The 19,810-nt window shown below is 46.3% G+C and overlaps 2 protein-coding genes across 2 annotated transcripts; one reads left to right on the top strand and one right to left on the bottom strand.

Moving 5' to 3' along the window:
- Positions 1-508: 508 nt before the first annotated feature.
- CEP104 (centrosomal protein 104) lies at positions 509-14,861 on the bottom strand. The gene is made up of 22 exons (XM_071449399.1): positions 14,763-14,861; positions 13,928-14,091; positions 13,262-13,435; positions 12,824-12,962; positions 12,166-12,231; positions 11,723-11,799; positions 11,409-11,577; positions 10,964-11,122; positions 10,132-10,359; positions 9,718-9,921; positions 9,018-9,185; positions 8,276-8,449; positions 7,761-7,937; positions 7,130-7,336; positions 6,580-6,696; positions 6,071-6,107; positions 5,923-5,989; positions 5,213-5,321; positions 4,795-4,933; positions 4,056-4,123; positions 3,745-3,835; positions 509-2,569 (listed from the first exon to the last, which is right to left on the bottom strand). Exons 2-22 carry the CDS (start codon positions 14,038-14,040, stop codon positions 2,436-2,438), a joined length of 2,817 nt encoding a protein of 938 aa, XP_071305500.1. The 5' UTR covers positions 14,041-14,091; positions 14,763-14,861; the 3' UTR covers positions 509-2,435.
- Positions 14,862-14,916: 55 nt separating this feature from the next.
- Positions 14,917-19,367, top strand: DFFB (DNA fragmentation factor subunit beta). The gene is given in 7 exon segments (XM_071449400.1): positions 14,917-15,050; positions 15,790-15,995; positions 15,997-16,187; positions 16,900-16,979; positions 17,131-17,304; positions 17,682-17,782; positions 18,260-19,367. Coding segments are annotated over 7 exon segments (1,083 nt in total). The 5' UTR covers positions 14,917-14,936; the 3' UTR covers positions 18,477-19,367.
- The last annotated feature ends 443 nt before the right edge of the window (positions 19,368-19,810 follow it).

Raw genomic sequence — 19,810 nt, 5'->3', positions numbered from 1 at the left:
AGTCACACAGGTCCAGATACAGCTCATATGTGAGGTTTACACAGCTACAGCACACACCTGTACAGCTCACGAGTCACACAGGTCCAGTTACGGCTCACTCATGTGCAGCTCACACACATACAGCACACACCGGTACAAGTCACACAGGTCCAATTACAGCACACACATGTGCAGCTTACACAGCTACAGCACACACTGGTACAGGTCACACAGGTCCAGGTACAACACACATACAGCACACAGTGGTAGAAGTCACACAGGTCCAGGTACAGCTCACACATGTAGAGCTCCAGATCCAGCTCACACACATACAGCACACACTGGTACAAGTCACACAGACATGGCTCAGGCAGGTCCAGGCACAGCTCACACACAGGTACAGGTCCCACAGGCAGGGCTCACACAGGTACAGCACTCACAGGTACCCACAGGGGCTGTAGGAACCACAGCCTCACACCACTCTGTACCCATTTCCATTGTAGCAGGTGGAAAATAAAGACGTACCCTCCAGACTGGCTAAAGTAATTTATTAAATATGTGCAATAAAAATAACTGACATTTAACACAAGTGACTCCTTTTCTTGATAAAATCTCCCAGATTTCAGTATGTGATTTGCTCATCCAGCACTTAGGAACATGCAATCAGTGTAAATTGCTCTCTTGGGGTAGTGGAACACCAAGAGGTCTTTTGGGATGAGATCAACTCCTGCACACATGCACAGGGGCTGCTCTGGAACCATCTCTGCAGTGACACATGAAAATGCCTCAGCTGGCACTCAGGCACAGCTCAGATGGACAGAGATCACTCAGGACCATACTCTTTCCTTGCTTTCTTACTGAGGCCCCATTGTAGCCAAATCCAGGTTCCAGTCCAACACTTTGCAGCCCTTCTTTTGCTGCCCAGACCCACATCTGTGCAATGGATTTTCTCTGGAATATTTTGCTCAGGACTTGGTGGCACAGCACCAAACCTCGTGGTGTTTTTCACTCCAGTGTTTATTTTGCCACTGCAGCAAACCCAGGTTGTTAATTAAGGAGCAATCACAGTAAATTCACCTTTAAACATGACACTGGTGGTACTACTGTACTCCTTTCACATTCTAAAAAATTGCTATTTTATCACCACTAAGTTATTTCCTTATTGTACCACAGAATAGTTTTCATCCTTACATCTCTGAGCAAGATCAATGGCTATTTTGAGATATTTATTATTTATTTAGCATAGAGAATCAGGCCCTCAAATAGGAACCCATGTCACTAAAGGGAAAATAAAAATACCTATATATAATGTTCCTAATGTGTGTATAAATATTGAAATATGTATTTGGAAGAGTTAGAGAAACAATTTATACAAAGAATTTTGAAATCTGAGCACACTGATCTACCTGGAAAATCCCTAAGCTGGTATGCAGGCTGCAGGCAAACTAGAAAAACTGTATTACAAAATCAGCTCTATATACAAAACAACACCACAAAGTCACTCCATGGGAGCAAAAACCCCCAAATTTCCCCTCATATTATCATGACCACTCATTCCTGTGCCCATGGTACCAATTCCACACTGGAAAGCAACAGCTGGAATGTTAAAGAGAGAATGTTAGAGATGTGAGAATGGCTGCTTTGGTACAAAGCTTCATGCCTTGGTTTTAATAGACTTTGTCTCTCTGAAGCTGTTGAAGACACATGCTCCAGTCTGTGGATGGTTATTTTAATCAATACCTAACTAGAGGAGCTCAGTATTTGAGCTGAAAGTGCACTAAAGCAGGCAAAAAGGGCTAAATTTACTAATTCAAGCTCTTCAGGACCCAACCAAGATAATTTTTTCATTTCTGTAAGGGGTCATTTCTTGGGGATACAGACTTGGAGGGTTTAGTTTAACCCTCCTGCCAAGTGGGCTCCTAAGGCACTTGGTGCACAGTGAGAGGCTGCAATGTCCTGTCAACTCCTGCACAGTGGCACAACCAGGAGAACATCCAGCCAGCCCTCTGGCTTTTCCATTTGGTGCAAATTCCTGGGGTTGAGCAGTGCTTTGGGTACAGCTCTGCTGCCTTTAGAACCCTAAATCTGACACACACACAAGGCCAGGCTTCCCCCACGTGCGGTTCCTGTTCCTCGAGCACCAGGAAACAGACTTCTCTCCACTGACATAATTAATGTCTTTGAACCCATTAAATTACTGACATGGGATTGGAGAGCACAGTTATCTGTCAAAATAATGTTTTTGTCCCAGAACATTTGGTATTTCCAAAATGAGCATTCCTAGCAAAGCAAAGCCCAGTGCTGCAGTGACAGCAACGCCGTGGGGATCACACCAGGCACTGCCCAAGGCTAAAAACAACCCACACAAAAGATGATACAAGTTGCCTACGATTTTTAAATAGCTCAGAAAAGCCATGTGCCCAGTTATTCAGACAAAGGAAGAAATACTTTTCCTGTCATCGCTTGGAGTATGTTTTGCCAGTGTTTTTATTTGGGGCCCCTCGAGTTCTGATCTTGCTTCCTATTGAAGGAGATTGAAACTTTGTTCCTGAAGGACCTGGTCTCCTTAAATAGTGGCCAACTGCTTTGGCTGCAAAGAGAAAAACAGAGATCATTATTGCACATCTAGACCCAGGAGTGAATTTAATCCTCTGGTTTGATTCCCAAGATCTGCTAAGTCTGAATGACTGAAGCAAGTCTGAATGACTGAGCCTCAGCATGTTCCACACCAGCAGTGTCAGACTGAATGGTCAGGGCTCCTTTCCTACCTCTGGGAAACAGCTCTGGAATCAGAGCTTATCCAGGCAGGATTCGCTTCTGTTTCCAAATTCTGAGCAGCAACAAACTACCCACTGACTGGTGTCTCATTAGCCAGTACAAACAGCAAAGCTGAGGACAAACAGACAGGATTGTGCATCCAGTTTAACACTGGAAAGTGCCAAGTTTAACCCTTATGATTTACTTAGGTCAGCTGGAAGAAACAATTCCACAGCTCTTTCCAGGAACCTGGGATAGTGACATGTAGATATGAGCAGAGCATAGCTCAGAGCATGTGAAATGAAAACACAGCTGACTAAAAAACTCCAAAGAGTCTGAAGGAGGAAAGGTTTGGAGGTTACTGGCCAAAAGTTCTGGTGCTGCAGGCAGCTTGTTTAACTTCTGTGTTCTGGAAATAAAAGGATTTCCCATGTTCTTCATAAAGGAAACTGTTGGAAAAAAACACCACCTGACCATCATCAATGTCTCTTTGATGGTGAAAAAGCTGCACAATGATAAATCTGTCAGGTTCCTGAGTCTGGACTGCAAAGGAAAAGCAGTGCACAGCACTCACTGTTCAGTTCACCCTGTAATTAGGATCAGATTAGCAACCTTTGATTGGACACTAAAAGCTAAATCAGGCTCTGGTTCCCTGTGTCAGCGTTCAGGAGCTTTCCAGAACACTGTTCAGCTGATTGTTCTATTCACGGTCATCTTGTTCTGCAGAAAAAATCCCTGAACTGATCAATTTATCAAATCTGCCAGTTCCCCACCAGCTGAGCTCGTGTCCTCCTTTGAACATGACTGTTATTGCATGATTTTGGGAATTTGCTCCCAGGCACACTGCTCCAGCACAAGAACTATCACTTAGCTCACCCAAATGCAACCCACGAGTTGTACAGACCCAGCTGTTGGGGATTTAACACCTTCCTTAAGCAAAAGTACTGCTTTGTACTGTTTTAACACAGTAAAAAGTACAAATGTTATTATCATTAACTGATGTCTTACCAGGCTGCAGCAGAATGGTTTTGTTCAGGAGGGATGTCCTCCTCTGGTTCATTTTGCAGCCATCTCTGCTCATCAGGTGAGGTCTCCAGGCCTGAAGTCAATTACAAAGCAATGATAGCACAACTCTAGCAAAATTAGCTTTAACTGTGTACAAACTTTTTATCAACAGCACTTTAATCTGCTTTTTCAAAGTATGAGCTCCTTGCTATGAAATAGAAATTAATGTTTCCAGGATTTTAATATATTCTGAAAGGTCCATCACATTAAACCAACCCATAACAACATCTGCCCAATGTGAAGGATGGCCTCACCTCTTCTCCAGGAGGAAAGTTCTCATGGCACAAAGGGCAGTGGTTTGCCACATTTTCTGGTTTGGCAGCTGAAATTGTTTGGAAAATCATGTAAGAATTGCAAAGAGAGGCTAATTTCAGACAGAAGAAGAAAATCTGCAGAGCAAGTAGCATAAAACTACCCCATGACTAATCCAGCTCCTGCCCTGTTACCATTAACTGCTCCCAAAGAAGCCCTGTGTTTAATCATCAAAACAAGATCAAAAGGAATCTCAGAACCCAGAATCACATGGATTGGAAGGAACCTTAAAGATCATGCTGTTCCCCCTTGTCCTGTCACTCCAGGCCCTTCTAAACAGCCTCTCTCCACCTCACTTGTAGCCCCTTCAGCCCCTACTAGAAGGTCATAATTAGGCCACCCCAAAGCCTTTTCTTCTCCAGGCAATCCCAATTCTCTCAGCCTTTCCCCACAGCAGAGGTGACCCAACCCTCTGATCACCTTGGTGCCTCCTCTGAACTCACTCCAGACCAGGGCCATGTCCTTTCTGTGCTGGGACAGTGCCTAATCTACAGGGAAGAGATTTCCCAGTCCTCTCACTCACCCTCCCAACACACATTCACACAGGCCAAGCACCAGAAAACTCAGGCATTTATCCCATCCTCAGGATTCACTTAGATCCCTAAGCCTGACTTGCCAAAGATCCCTGGTGTTTGAAATGTGAACCTCTGATGTTCCACCTTCCTCTTTGGAGCTACTCACGATTGCAAATCCTGCTCTTTATGTGTCTGGGCAGCTCATCCCTGGGCACGGCCTCTCTGCAGCGTGGGCACCTCCCAAAGCTGTCCCTTTTGTCACAGTCAGTCAGCAGGTGCTCTGTCAGGCTGCAGATCTCCAGCATCTGCAACACAGCCAGCAAGGTTTGTGCTGAGCAAGCAGAGATGGGATTCATCAGCTCAGCCTCACCTTCTAAAATGACAAGGAGAAAATTAAATTTCAGTCCAGTTATTAACTCATTTTCTATTGGTGCTTTTTTCCAAAAGCGCTACCCAAATCACGTGGGTGTGTTCAGAATTCACCTGCCCATGTGTTAAATATCTTGCAGTAATAAATATCTTGCCTATCTAAGCCAGAACAACAGCAGTCCATGTCTCAGCAGCTCTGGGAAGCTCAGTCTGACCTGTTTGCAGTGCTCACAGCGGGTTAACATGGGGCAGTGCTTCCAGTAGTGCAGATCCAACCCTTCCTCAGTGAAGGACTCGTTCCTTTCACCACAAAAAATACACAGGCTGGCAAAAAAATACAAACATCAGTGACATCAGAGAGAAACAGATGAGCCCTGTTCCTTCTGTTCCAAGCTGTTCTCAAAAACACCCAATATCTTGAAGAGTTTCTTTCCCCTGTGTAGAGTTGAGCTTAGGATGGGGCAGGTACTGGGTTGTAATTTAGGGTAAATACAAGCATAGAGCATTTTTTCTTAGAGAATTATTAATTCTACAGAAGTTCCAAGAGCACCTCACCAAAACTGGCTTTCCTGGCTCCAGAATTTCCAAGGCTTCTTCTATGCCCTCCCCCTACAACACCCAGCAAAGCCACACCATATTTTTCCCTTATTTCACACTGGCAGCTGAACATTAAACTGTGGCTACTTCTTAGCCCACATGCAAATACTCAGAAAAAAAAAAGTACAAAGTCACACTATCCAAGAACTTCAAAGAAAAGAACTTAGGATTGCCTGGTGATCATTTCAAATCTGTTGGAAGAGATTTTAGTCCTTATTGTTTCACTGCTGAAGGAATTAGCTTTGATCTACTGGAAAAATGTTATTACAGTTAGGAGCTCACAGGTGACACCAAGGGCTTAAGGTGATTAGAGGCTCATCTCACTTACTTATCCAGGTAATTTGCAACAGAGGAAAGTTCCTCCTGAATCTTTCCTGCTTCATACACCTGGTAATCTGTAAGGAGAGAACTATTAAACCAAGATCACAATTTAATTCATCTACATTTCTTAACTCTTTTTTGAAACTACCACCTACCTTGATTCTTTGTCTTCTGAAAATAAGATTCTTTCTCCTATCAAAGAAAGAAATTTAACTCAGAAATTTGCCTTCTAGAGAGAAAGGGAACACAGTATATTCTGATTTCTGTCTGGAATTTAAAATTTAGAAGCAGAGTCAATGCACTACAACATTTGTGCTTCTGGTTCTAGGGCAAATCACTTGTATTAAGGTATTATTTTATATTATAAAGGTATAATTGTTATATTCTAAAGGTATTATATAATATAATACATATTATGTTATGTTATATATTATTATATTATATTGGTATTATTGTTAAATTATAATAAAGAATCTAGATTTTACACTATGTTAGGAGGAACAACACCCCAGATTTTAAGCTGGACTGCTGAGGAGAAAAATCACCCAGGGTATGCCTAGGGTTTCTCACTATTTTTAATAAGACAACAACAATGCTCATTATCTAAGTCCATGATATCCAAAGAGCAAAGGATTAAAACAACCTTAAACTGAAACATGCTCACCTCTTCATCTTCAACCTCTGCTTGTAACACCAATTTGAGAGCTGCTGGGTGGCTTTTTAGAACTTTCATTTCTTCCTTTGTCTGTTTCTCTGCTTCTGTTGCTGCTTTTCTCTGTGCCTGGCAGGAAAGAGTCACGAGTTTTCATTATTATCTTTTTAGCCTTCTCTAAGTATCCTCTCTGTATTTTTTAGTATAGTATAGTATTCTTTAATATAATATAGTATCATAAATAATAAACAGGTGGGAATTTCATTGGTTTCATGTGAATTGTTGTGACTTATTGACCAATCATGGCCAAGCTGTGTCAGGGCTCTGGGAAGAGTCATGAGTTTTCATTATTATCTTTTTAGCCTTCTCTAAGTATCCTCTCTGTATTCTTTAGTATAGTTTAGTATAGCATTCTTTAATATAATATAGTATCATAAAACAATAAATTAGCCTTTTGAGAACATGGAGTCAGATCCATCATTCCTCCCTTCTTCTGGGAACCCTGCAAACACAATACACCATGTCTGAAGTGGCCCTGGAGGTTCTGCCTCTCCTTACATACCCTCACTTCACTTTCAGAAGATTTCCCATCGATTTTGGCAAAGCCCTCAAAGAGAGTTTTGTAGCGCACGGTCCTGCGGGCGCTGGCGTCGTCCAGAGGGAAATATTCCAGCACAGCTGCCCTGTGCTCCCTGTACATGGCAAAGATGATCCTCAGCACCACCTCACGCACCTCATAAGCCCTGTGCTCCAGAGCTCCCGTGGCAAACTGGAAATAATGATAAAACATTTTATTATCTCTCTCTTTTCTCGCATTTTTAAGGATTGGTTTATTAGTCCAAGACTCTCCTGAAGCAGGAGAAATCTTCCCACAAGGCAGGTTGTTGCAAACACTTTTTAACTCATTGGTTCTTTTTTCCAGATATTAACATCTTGCTTCATAGAATCCCAGAGTGGTTTGGGTTGAAAGGGATCTTACAGCTCATCTCATTCCACCCCATACCATGGGCAGGAACACCTACTACTAGACCAGGTTGCTTCAAGCCCTGTCCAACCTACTCTAAAATTATTACCAGCACTGTTGATCAGGAGAATACACCTCTCCAGGAATTCTCAAACACTCAAAAAAATCCAGGCAAGCCCCCAGAAAACCATCAGAAAATCCTCCCTGTGCTGTAACCTCGGCCTCTCACCTTCATGACGTTGCTGACGGTAAACCCGGAGTTTTCAGTCCCCATGGCTGCCAAGAGAGATTCCACCAGTTCCACGTGACTCATTGCCAGGTGTGGTGGGGAGTTTGGTTTTAATGTTTTAACCAGGTGCACTGGAATAATCTGGAGAGGTTTTACTTCAGGGCACAGTGCCATTTCCTAGAAACACACAGAGTCAGTGAGCACGCTGGATAAGGACAATTACCTGTCTCTGCAAAGCAGAGTTTTCTCATCTCTGTAGGTCACTTGCAGCAAAGAACACAAGAGTCATGCCTGCAGCAGGTACCCCCAGACTGCTCCAGGTGACCCTGATTTGGCAGGGGATTGGGCTGGATGATCTCCAAAGAGCCCTCCCACCCCCAGCTATTCTGTGATAAGTTGTGATAAGATTCTGTGATAAGCTATAGCACTTCACAGCAGCCAACCCTGGTCTCACAGTCCATTCTGACCAGGTGTTTCTCACCTATGAGCTCCCTAATTTGAAGGGCAACACCCACCTGGATGAAGGTTGAAGCCAGAAGACGAAGACGGGATGAAGAGTCTCCTGTTCTAGAAAGCAAATGTGGCAGGGTTGTTTCCACACAATGAGAGGTTTCCAGCTTCCCCAGTTTGTGTTTTGGTATATATTGGGTAATGATCATTTTTAGAAGTTTCAGGGAAGCCTGAAAAACCTACGTTAAAAAGGAAAAGGGAAACAATGAGCAAAAACAGCACAGAGCCCCCTGTTTTCAGACAATACAGTAAAATCTATTTTTAATCTGAATTACAGTAACACCCTTAATGGAAGCTACTTCAGACAACTGTCTTCCAGAAAACCTGTTGCTAGGACTTAGGTGAAAGGCTTCAGAAATTGTTTCATAAAGAGTACCAGCTCAATTTTCTTATTTTCTTCTTATTTAAGGTTTATTTGATGCCCAAGTGTCCTTCAGCTAAGTGCAGTACTTTGAGCTGGAAACTAGAAGTTATTTCATTGTTGTATTTCAGATTTAACAAAGAAAAAGGATCAACCTCACTGCACATTTACTGCATCAGCTCATGGCTCAGCCCAGGGCAGTTTTCTCCATCTGTTTAATTCCAGACATTGCCCAGTTGTCTTGGGAGTTTTGAGGGGCTTTGTTTTGGTTTCGGATTTATTCAACAGTAGCTTTATAAACTATTTGTTCAAAGTATCCTAACCCCATGGTTCTGCAATTTTGGCTGTCAGTTCTTCACTGGAGCACCAAATTTATCCCAACTTACTGAAGATACAGTGTCTTTGATGGCCCTCCTCACAAGGAAAACAGCAGCCCTCAGCATGTTCCTTAAATCCTCCTTTGGAGTGTCCACTGCCACCTCCATCAGCTTCTGGTACACAGCCAGTAAAGCCTCTTCTCGACATGACCAAGTTCTGGAATATGCTCCTGAAACCTGAGCACAGAACAATCTATCTCTTAAAAGGTCCCTACAGATATTTCAATACATATTTAACATTTTTATAGAGAACCAGCCTCAAAAGAACACATGAACTGAAGCATGAAGGCCCCAGGTGTTCCCCACAGGAATCTGGCTTAATTAAAAGCACACATTTTGAAATGAGATGAGTGAAATGGGATTAACAGGTCAGGCTCATGGAGCCCTTCCAGGCACAGGGAGGGTTTCCCTCCCTCCAAAAGACAGTGGCAAGTTTTGGGTCTTCTGGGTCCATACCCTAAAGCAGTCTGCTGGATCCTGTCTGTTTATCAGCACATCAAATAATCAATCATGAAAGCTACGGATTGGTAAAAATGCTGTAAACAGGCATCCATAGAGCCAAAGTCAAATTTTAAGCTCAGATTTCAAAACAGCAGCTCTGAACACATAAAAATCCTCTTAACACAGAACACAATAACCCATGGGTTTGTTTTACTGGGGTTTTTGGGTTTGTTTTACTGGGTTTTGGGTTTGTTTTACTGGTTTTTACCAAAGTCTCTCCAAAAACTTCCACAACAGGGCTGGCTTCCCTCAGTGCCTTCTGTGTGAGTTGTTCAGGCTCCCCAGCATTGCCAGTCCTTGGAGCATCACCCACATCCTCCTCAGTCACCTCTGGCTCAACATAGGCAACAGCTTCATCCACCTGCTTGCAGATGGCTGGGAGAGGTCTCTCATCATAAGGTAAAACTTCAACCTACCAGAAAAAATAAAATTTATTCTTCTGGAAAAGACTCAGATGTGAAGTGGTTTTATCACTAATTGGATTCACCTCAGTGCAATTTTCTCACATCAAAGTAGCATCACCCCCCAGTTAACAATGAGAATAACCACATTATTTGGAAGGTTGGACCTCAGATTGTTTGCTCTGACAGGTTTCTGTATTAACAGAAGGAACACTACTCACATTTTCCTTGGAAAACACTTCCTTGGAGGTTGTGGGCTGAGTCTGAGGAGAAAGAGGGGACTGGTAGGGAACAACAGGCTCAGAAGAAGTGGGATCCACCAACTGCTCCTCCAGCACAGGCTCTGCCCTCAGGGGCTCTCCTTGGCGTGGGTCTGCAGGCTCAGAAGGGGAGCTCTGGGGGCTCTCAGTGCCACTCACAGATCCCAAGGGCAACTCATTTTTTCGGATCTGAGAAAGGGAAGAAGATTTTTACAGCAAGGCTAAAAATGTGCTAAAATCAGTCAGTACAGCTACAACTCTGTCAACGGGCTTCTGGTGATTTCAAGTAAAAGGTGAACCTGGCTCACAGGTGTGTCATCATTCCCACTGAATGCAATTTTATGAAACAGTCAGAAAATAATTCTGTGTGGGTGCATGTGTGGAGAGATTATAAAATTTCCTGTTTTGAGCACATTACATAACTGTATGGATATAAAAAAAATCACATGGATTCTGTATGGTTAGCCTTGATACCATCCTAAGCCTCCTCTACCCCTCCAAAATATGGGAAAGTACCTTATTAATCTGCATCAGGTAGTCTTGAAATTATGCACAACATTCAGGATTCTAATGCCATTTTCTTGAGACCTCAACAGTTTAATGGGATTTGTGGAGAACTAAGCATGTTCATAAAACACCACACTGAGAGTCTTAGGTTGAAGAAATCCACAATCCAAAGAGAAAACTGAAATGCTTTAGTAAATCTCAAAATTTCCCTTAACCTGTGAATGAAGTTTGGCTGCTGTGCCATTTCTATTTGAGCACCCTGTTAGCTTGGCCTAACAGCACCCACCAGCAGCTGTGCATCCAGGAGGTCATGCAGCTCCAGCTGCTGGTACACCTTCAGCCTGTACTCATCCATCTGCTCCTTCTTCTTCTTGGCAAGGTCATAATCCTCCTTCTCCACGGCGTAACGCTTCTCCACCTCGTACCGGCCGAGTCGCTCGCCCACCTAGGATTGGTACAAATCACCCTGGAATCATCTCACTGAACATTTCTTGGAAATGTAACATTCCATTTCTTGGAATCACTTTACTGAGCATTTCTTGGAACTACCTTACTTGACTTGTTTCATTGCTTGCAGGCAAATTACTCAATCAAGCTATCTGATTTTAAAATTAATCTTTTGGGAAATATATCGAAAATCATTATGATTCCACACAAACAAAATCATTGTGATTCCTGATGGGCCACTGGAGCTCTGCTCCACTTAGATGTCAGAGATCTTCCAACAGCACCTTCTGCAAGTCTGCAATGGCCTGTTTGAGCTTCTTGGCATGGTCATAGCACTCCAGACGCACAGCTTCCCTCTTCTTCTCATCCAGCCTCCGGATTATCTGAGCCACTTCTGGGTCCTGGTACATGTCAAAGGCCAAATCATCCAGAGGTGAAATGGAGTCAAGTTTCCTGAAGGCAGAGAATGAATAAATCACAATAAGGCAGGCTTCTCTTTTCATTAGCAAGGAATTAACAATTAACAAAACACAGAGATCAACAACTGCTTTACATCAAGCAGAGGTTTTGCCAGGGTATATGCAAAGAACAAACTTACCCAAGGTAAGTTCCATCTAAGGCAGGGTCATCCAATTTAATTCCCAAGTAGTGATCTATCAGCTTCTCTCTGGAAAGCTTTGGAAGGGTGGAAAAAGAAAATCCGAATGCACATTCACCAACATCAGGTGTGTGTTCAAGACAGAATTTTGACTTGCCACAACCAACATCAGTTTTGCAACATAAAGCACTTGTGCTTTGGGGCACATTGAAGCAAGAGAACTTGGAGACAATGAAAATGAAAATGTCCCAATTTATTATATTTTAATTTTTGTATTCCCACATTAGGCTCAACTTTCTTGCTTCAAGAGAACATTAAAAATAAATTAATGCAACACAGCTCTGCTGAAGAATTGGCACAAGAAAGGTTCATCCCATTACTCCAGGAACCTGTACTTGAAGAAATGGAGCATCAGTAAAAGGACAGGGATGCTTTGGACTTACACTGCTCATGCTGTCGATGCCATAGTCTGCTGGATCCCCAATGATGTTCACAGCTACCAGGGCAACCTGCAGAAATTCACAGAAAATAGAAATGGGTAAGCTCATTCCTCTTTTCTTGGAATAAAAACCAGGGCCTGTGGTCAGGAGGGTGATATGGAAGCAGAGAGAAGCAGAGTGCTAAATGTGCCTCCTGCTCCATTGAAGATGTATCACCAAATCTACAACCCCATGGTCTGAAACGAGTCCCAGCAGAACTCAGCATGTGTTTGTGTGTCTGCACCATGCTGGCTGTGCAACACCTTCACTTAATGCCACAACAGGTCCTCCAAAACACTCAGAGTGCCTTTGTGACCCCAGAGCTGTTCTCAGAGGGAGTTCCTTGTCCTCAACACAGACCCTGCTGTGTGGGCTAAACCTCAGCACAAACGAGAGTGACAGAATGTGCCCTTTACTCGTTTGTTCTGGATGAGGTGCATCCACCTGATCCCAACTCACTTCTAACCTGCTATTTGTGTTTTGTGCTTTAAAACAAACTTAAATAAACACAGAAGCTTTCAACCAACATTTTTTGCTTCCATAAATCAAGGGAGCAGATTTCTGTGTCTGCTCTTTACTATGAAGTGTCACCTAGGTTACCAGGTAAGGACTTCTAACTCACCTGCCCATACAAGTTGTATTTATTGACATAATTTTTATGGAAAATCAGCTTCAGGTACTGGCCAACTGCATCCATGTACACAGATTTCAACTCTCGAGCTCTGAAATCAGTCTTCTCATTGTCTGAGAGAGGGACATAACTGGGAAGGAAAACGTAACACATGAGCAGAGGATACATCCAAACACACAGGTGGGGTCTAAAATCCCCTCATAACTGAAACGACTGTGAAACCCCCCTCATAACCTCACAACTGAAATAACTGTGTGCTGTCACCTGGCAAGGCAATTCACCTGCATCTCCAGCTTTGTCACAGATCCACACAAGTCCAGAACCTCCCAGCTGCTCACACATCATCACCCATAACCCACACTGAGTATTATTTCCCCCTGAAGCTTTTCTGATTACAGCAATGAACTGATCCAGAACTTTCTGTCTCACCCAAGTCTCTGAAACCTCTCTGACTGATAGGGAGCAAAGTACTCAGGCAGACTTTCACTGATGTAGAACTCAATTTTGCTGGCAATCATGTACTGGTGAGCGAGCAGCTGCAGCTTCCGGATCCGACACCTCTCCACCAGCTGCAGGGTGATCTCCTGGGGGTACTGACAGAGCCTGAAACAGACACAGTTTCTGAATTCAATCATCATTTTAAAGCATATTTCACTTCCAACTTGAGCAACGTTTAATTATGGAACTTTCAAGTTAATATTGTAAGCTAATATTATAAATATTGTCAGAATCCCAAGAGTAGAGTGGAAACACTTTTCCCTTCCCTTTACTGCGTGCATATCTTCAGGTGCCCCACACATGTTTAGAAGACATCAAATGGATTTTTCACACTAAGCCAAACTCCAAGGCTGCCAAGAACAAAACATTTTCATTTTCCAGGACTTTATTTAAATACAATGCAGTGCTTTTAGGTGTTAATCAAGGTGCTTTTCTCCCCCAGGATGAGGGTTCCATGGGATTAAAGTAACTTTTTTTGCTTTATCAGTTCGGTTTGGGATACTGCAAACTGCTCTGACCATGCATGGTACATCTGCCACTCGTTTTAAACTTGGTGCTTCTGAAATTCAGTGCTCCAAGGGCATCCCCTCACAGTACCTGGGCGAGCGCCACCCGTTCACTGTCGGTGCATGAACCATCAGCTCCCGAGCACTGAACCCATCCTCGTGTCCCGACGAACTGACCACCGTGAAACCGATCTTGTGTGGCATCCTGGGCAGGTGAGCTGGTCACAGCCACGGCCTTCAAGCTTAGACTCATCCCTGGAAGGGTGACAAAAACCCACTGAGGCACCACAATCAAAGAATTGCATCCTGAGGCCAGTCGAGTCAGTGGATGATGAGTGCAAATATATATTCCCTTTAATTAACATCGGCACCATAAATGTTTTTTAGGCGTGGGTCAGTCAATATAGACCAAAAGATAAAGCATCAGTCAATATAACTGATCTTTTAACCTTTTGTTGAGCAAAACGAGGATTTAGATCACTTGCAGAGCAATCTCCAATAAATTAAACCTGCTAATCCAAGATGGACCTTGAAACTAAGAGTTCCAAATGCATACACGAGCAACCTATACCAAACCTGTAGCTGCACCATGTGCTGGGTATCTGACTCAGGCGAACAAAAAGCAAACTACAAGGTCAGTTTAGCCTTTTTGGGAGAGCCACACACCCACCGCGGCTGCTGCACCGGGAGCAGCGCTGCCCACCCCGGGCCGCGTTATGGCACCGACACCGGCCCCGTCCCTCCCTCCCCTCGCCGGCCCCAACCCCGCAGGCGGCGCAGGCCCGGAAGGGTCCCGGCCGCACCGCTCTGGAAGCACAGCCAGGCCGAGCGGCGGACAAAGCACGGGGGAGCCTGGCGGGACCTGGGGGTGTCCCCGGGGCGGAGGGAGAGCGGGGCGCGGGGGGAAGCGCCGGGCCGGGCCCCACCTGGCTCAGCGCGGCGCCATCGCCGCTCTCATGGCAACGCGGCCCCGCCGCGCAGGCGCGACCGCCCCGCCGGCCCCGCGGCGCCTGCGCAGGGCGGCCCCGACACCGGCCCCGGCCCCGGCCCGGACACCGACACCGGCTCCGGGCGGGGAGCGCCACCGGCCCGGCCCGGCCATGGAGGAGCCGTTGCGGCCCTTCCGCCTGCGCGGGTGCGGCAGCCCGCAGAAGTTCGGGGTGGCGGCCGGGAGCCTGCGCGGGTTGCTGAGGAAGGGCTGCCGGCTGCTGCAGGTGCGGGGCGGACCAGGCTGCGGACGGTGCGGGACGGGACGGTGCGGGACGGGACGGGACGGGACGATACCAGGCTGGGATGCTGCTTACAGATGCGGGCGAATCTGCCGATGCTGGGCGGGACTGGGAGTAGCGAGTTCCGCAGCTCCGGGACGGGGCTGGAGCTGCCCGCCGAGACGCGTGCGGAGCTGCAGCCGCTGCGGTCGGGGCCGCCCGGAGCCGGGCTCTCACCCGCCCGGAGCCGGGCTCTCACCGGCCCGGAGCCGGGCTCTCTCCCGCCCGGAGCCGGGCTCTCAGCCGCCCGGAGCCGGGCTCTCAGCCGCCCGGAGCCGGGCTCTCTCCCGCCCGGAGCCGGGCTCTCCTCTCCCGCCCGGAGCCGGGCTCTCCTCTCCCGCCCGGAGCCGGGCTCTCCTCTCCCGCCCGGAGCCGGGCTCTCAGCCGCCCGGAGCCGGGCTCTCAGCCGCCCGGAGCCGGGCTCTCAGCCGCCCGGAGCCGGGCTCTCAGCCGCCCGGAGCCGGGCTCTCAGCCGCCCGGAGCCGGGCTCTCAGCCGCCCGGAGCCGGGCTCTCACCCGCCCGGAGCCGGGCTCTCAGCCGCCCGGAGCCGGGCTCTCAGCCGCCCGGAGCCGGGCTCTCAGCCGCCCGGAGCCGGGCTCTCACCCGCCCGGAGCCGGGCTCTCACCCGCCCGGAGCCGGGCTCTCACCCGCCCGGAGCCGGGCTCTCACCCGCCCGTGGGGCAGCTTCCCTTGGCAGGCAGCCGCCTCTGCCTCTACGAGGACGGCACGGAGCTGACCGAGAGCTACTTCCGAGCGCTGCCGGCGCAGACGGAGCTGGTGCTGCTGGGCCCCGGGGAGAGCTGGCGGGGCTGTGAGTGTGGCGGGGCCGGGCGGGGGGCGCGGGGGCAGCGCCGGCCGCGGGGGCTCAGCCGGTGCCGCCTCACCTGCCCCAGGTGCCAGCGACATCGAGCGGCTCCTGGCCGCGTTCTGCAGCCAGCAGGGCGCTGTGGTGGAGGCTGCGCGGAGGCTGCTGACGGACGAGCGGGCTCCCCACAGGCAGAAGCTGCTGGCGGATCTCATCCACAACCTGAGCGAAAACATCCTGGCCGAGGACAAGGAGGATGATAAGAAATGGTTTGAAGGCGCGTTTGTTGCCGTAGGAAGCTGCTACGGGAATCCCAGCTCTTGCTCTGCTCTGAAAAGTCACTTCTGTCAGTTTTGTTGCTCTTAAAGCAAAGTTTGGGAGCTCTTCTGGCTGGTGGGATTGGGTGCTGGGTCAGGGCTTTAGTTATCCCTTCCATTAGCGCTTGTCTTTAGGTTTCTGTAAAGTACATGCACATTTAGTATCTAAAGCTAAATGTGTTAGTAGATTAGTATCGAAGCTAAAATGTTTGATTTTTTTTAATGGTTCCCTATTGGTTTAATAAAGATAGCTCTGGAATGCATTTTCCCCCATTAATATAAATCTGCATTTATGATGTTTAATGATTTGCTAATAGTATATGGATAACTGGGACATCTCTGCCAGCTTTATGTTCTCTTTATAATCTGCTAGTTTCCCTTTCCATTCCCAAGCCATTACTGCAGTTCTTCCCCAACAATTGTTTTCCTTTCACAATTTCTTGGTGTTCTACATATACAGAGTAACAAGAAACATAACAACACCAGCTCCTGCTTTTTCAGCAGATGCTCTACAGCATCCTTTTAAGTGCTTAAGAGCACGGTAGTCCTGAACCAGTAAAATAAAAATGGGATATTAAAAAACCTGTGCAACCTGAGTTAATGGAAAGCCAGCATGAGCTCCCAGCTGGGCAGGAGCTGTGCTGAGGTACAAAATAATCTCATTCCCTCCAGGACTGGAGTCTCGGTTCAAGAACAAATCCAGCTACCTGCGGCATAGCTGTGAGAGCAGAATGCGGGGCTACATGAGAGAGGTAAAAGTTTCTGTTGAAGTAAATTATGTCAAGCTGTAACAGTAATTCTGTAGCTGCAGGAATATAAAGTATTTCTACAGTTGTGCTTGTAGAAAAGAGCCTCGGGCTGCCACCGGAACAGAGGAGTGATTGCTGGGTTTCCCCCCTCTAGGTTACTGGTTTTATTTCAAACGTTCATCCTGCAGCACGAGATGCCTACAGAGGGATAATCGACCTGATGGCAGATAAACTGAAATCTGTGAAGTACAACGGGTGCTACTTTGACAGAAGGGAGGAGGAGGAGGCAGCACGCCTGTGCACTGCAGAGGGGTGGTTCTCCTGTCAGGTACCTGCAGCCTTCCTGAAGAATCATGGCATGGTTTGGGTGGGAAGGGACCTTAAAGATCATCTCATTCCACCCCTGCCATGGCAGGGGCACATTCCACTAGCCCAGTTTGCTCCCAGCCCCATCCAACCTGGCCTTGGACACTTCCAGGGATGGAACAGCCACAGCTTCTCTGGGCACCCTGTGCCAGGGCTCCACCACCTCACAGAGAAGAATTTCTTCTGTATATATCTGACTTAAACTTCCCCTTTTATCAGTTTGATCCCATTGCCCCTTCAACATCAGAGGAAGGAAACAGCTTCCTGGGTACAGTGCCAGGCTGGGGGGAATGTGGGTGCAGGATCTCTCTGGGGTGACGAGTGTGACACCTTTCACAGGGACCTTTTGACAGAGATGACTGCCCGTGTAAGCATTCCATCAACCCCTACAGCAACAGGGAAAGCAGGATCCTCTTCAGCACCTGGAATCTCGACCACATGTACGTACAAAGTGTTAATCCAGACCTACCTGCTTTGTGGCCTTCAGCTTTGCCAGAAAGGTTCAGCCTTAGTCCCTTCCCCCCGCTGTGCAGTCAGCTCTGCTGTGAATATGTGGTGAGAAAAGGTGCTGGGATGCTGCAGCTGCTGTGAGAACAAAACCCTGAAGACAGATGAAATGCTGCCTCTCATTAGCTGCTTTGCTTCTGTGCAGATTTTCTGTGTATGGAAGCAAACCCCTCCTCACTGCACTATCCGTGTGAATTCTCCTCTCCAGCAAAATCCCCTCTGAACCATTTCAAATGCTGGTGTGAAGCAAACAAGATTTGCTAAACTAATTTCCTTGGGGGAAAAAAAATCATATGCCTAGTAATGGAGAAAGAATTGCAGTTCTGCCTGGCTCTGAAAGGAAGATGGAGGCTTGATTATTCTGAAAAAACTCCTGATGGCAATATTGTCTTCTCTTTTGTATCCCCAAGAATTGAGAAGAAACGTGCTGTTGTCCCAGAACTGGCAGAAGCTGTCAAAACACGAGACGGGAGAGAAGTGAACTGGGAATACTTCTATCAGCTGCTGTTTACCCTGGATAATTTAAAACTCGTACATATTGCTTGCCATAAGAAAACCAATCATAACCTCAGCTGTGACAAAAGCAGAATTTTCAGAAAGAGGAAGCAAACCCATGAGATTTCCTAGCGCTGTCTCTGGAAGGGACCTGCTGCTTTTTTCAATCATGTCAGTCTGTTGTTTTTAAATAGCTCCAATTTCTTAAATAAGAACTATTTGAGAATCCCTGGCACAAGAGTGGCTGGGTAACCCAACCAGAGCCTCACAAAGCACACTCCAATATCCCATTTAATTCTCTTCTCCTGCCTTCCCACTCCTTACAAGCTTCCCTCAAATCAAGCTCAAATCAAGTGTGATAAAGGTACAAAATGAGCCAGAGGCTGACTCTGATTCTACCCTGTCATCTAAGGCCAACACAGTACACAGAAATGAAACTTGGATAAAACATTTTTTACAAACTAACCTGCAGGGGCTCATAGACTCCTATTCTTCTGGAGATTAAGCCAAAAAATCAAAGAAGGATTTAGGATCATGTTTTATCTGTGCCTTTTGCAGGTAGCTTCAGGAATTCCAAAGGTGGTTCAGCAGCAGAGCTGCCACCTCACCTGTGCCAAACCCCTGCCCTCATCCCCACCTGCCCCTTTGCCATTGCTTCAGATGTGCATCTCCTAGAAAGAATAGCAAGACCATGGCTTTTTTTTTTTTTGCCTTTCCCACCTTTGTTTGCCATCTTCCCTGCTGATTTCCCTCTCCTTTCTAACACTTTCTGCCTCCAGCTTGAGAGTTTTACTTGATACACCACCAGAAAGGACAGCTATAATGATCATGTTTACAGTAATGTTTACCCACTGCCTTGGAGAATATTGCTTTGGTAAAACATTTCCTACCTCAGGCAAACAAATCAGGAATAGTTCAATTTTTTACTTGAATTTCTTTTTTTTAATACCAGCTGATAGCAACTGAACTTTTGGGATTGTCAATGTAAATCATGTGAACATTTTAAATAAAAAAATGCCCCCATATCTGTGTGTCTGTGTGCGTACGTGAAGGTGCACAAGACATTATTCAGGTGTGATAGAGCATGAAGGGAAATGTGTTTATGAATTGAGCACCAGCTACTTACTGCTCTGTAAATAACTAGAAAAAGTTCTATTTTCCTTCATAGTGTTGGTCCTGGACCAGTTAGTCTACATGAAATTGCGTGGAAATTATATTTCTGCCTGAGCCCCAAATTACTGGGTCTTGGAAGCTTTGCTACACAGAATATGGATTTACTTTAAACAACAAACTCAATCTCCTCCTAAACAGTGCAGTCTGAAAATCAAGGAGGTGCATTTTTAACACAGGACTGCTGATCCCACTGCATGCACTTGATCCTTCCAGCTTCCCCTCCTGCACTGTTTGACACTGGGGAGGGCACTGGCAGGATTCTGGTGACAAACCCAGTGTCACCTGTGTGACAC

Source organism: Agelaius tricolor, unplaced genomic scaffold, assembly GCF_023055355.1.
Source record: "Agelaius tricolor isolate 1412-34295 unplaced genomic scaffold, bAgeTri1.0.p SCAF_28, whole genome shotgun sequence".
NCBI lineage: Eukaryota > Metazoa > Chordata > Aves > Passeriformes > Icteridae > Agelaius > Agelaius tricolor.
Note: the sequence above shows the minus strand (reverse complement) of the source record. Positions and strands in the feature narration are given on the sequence as shown.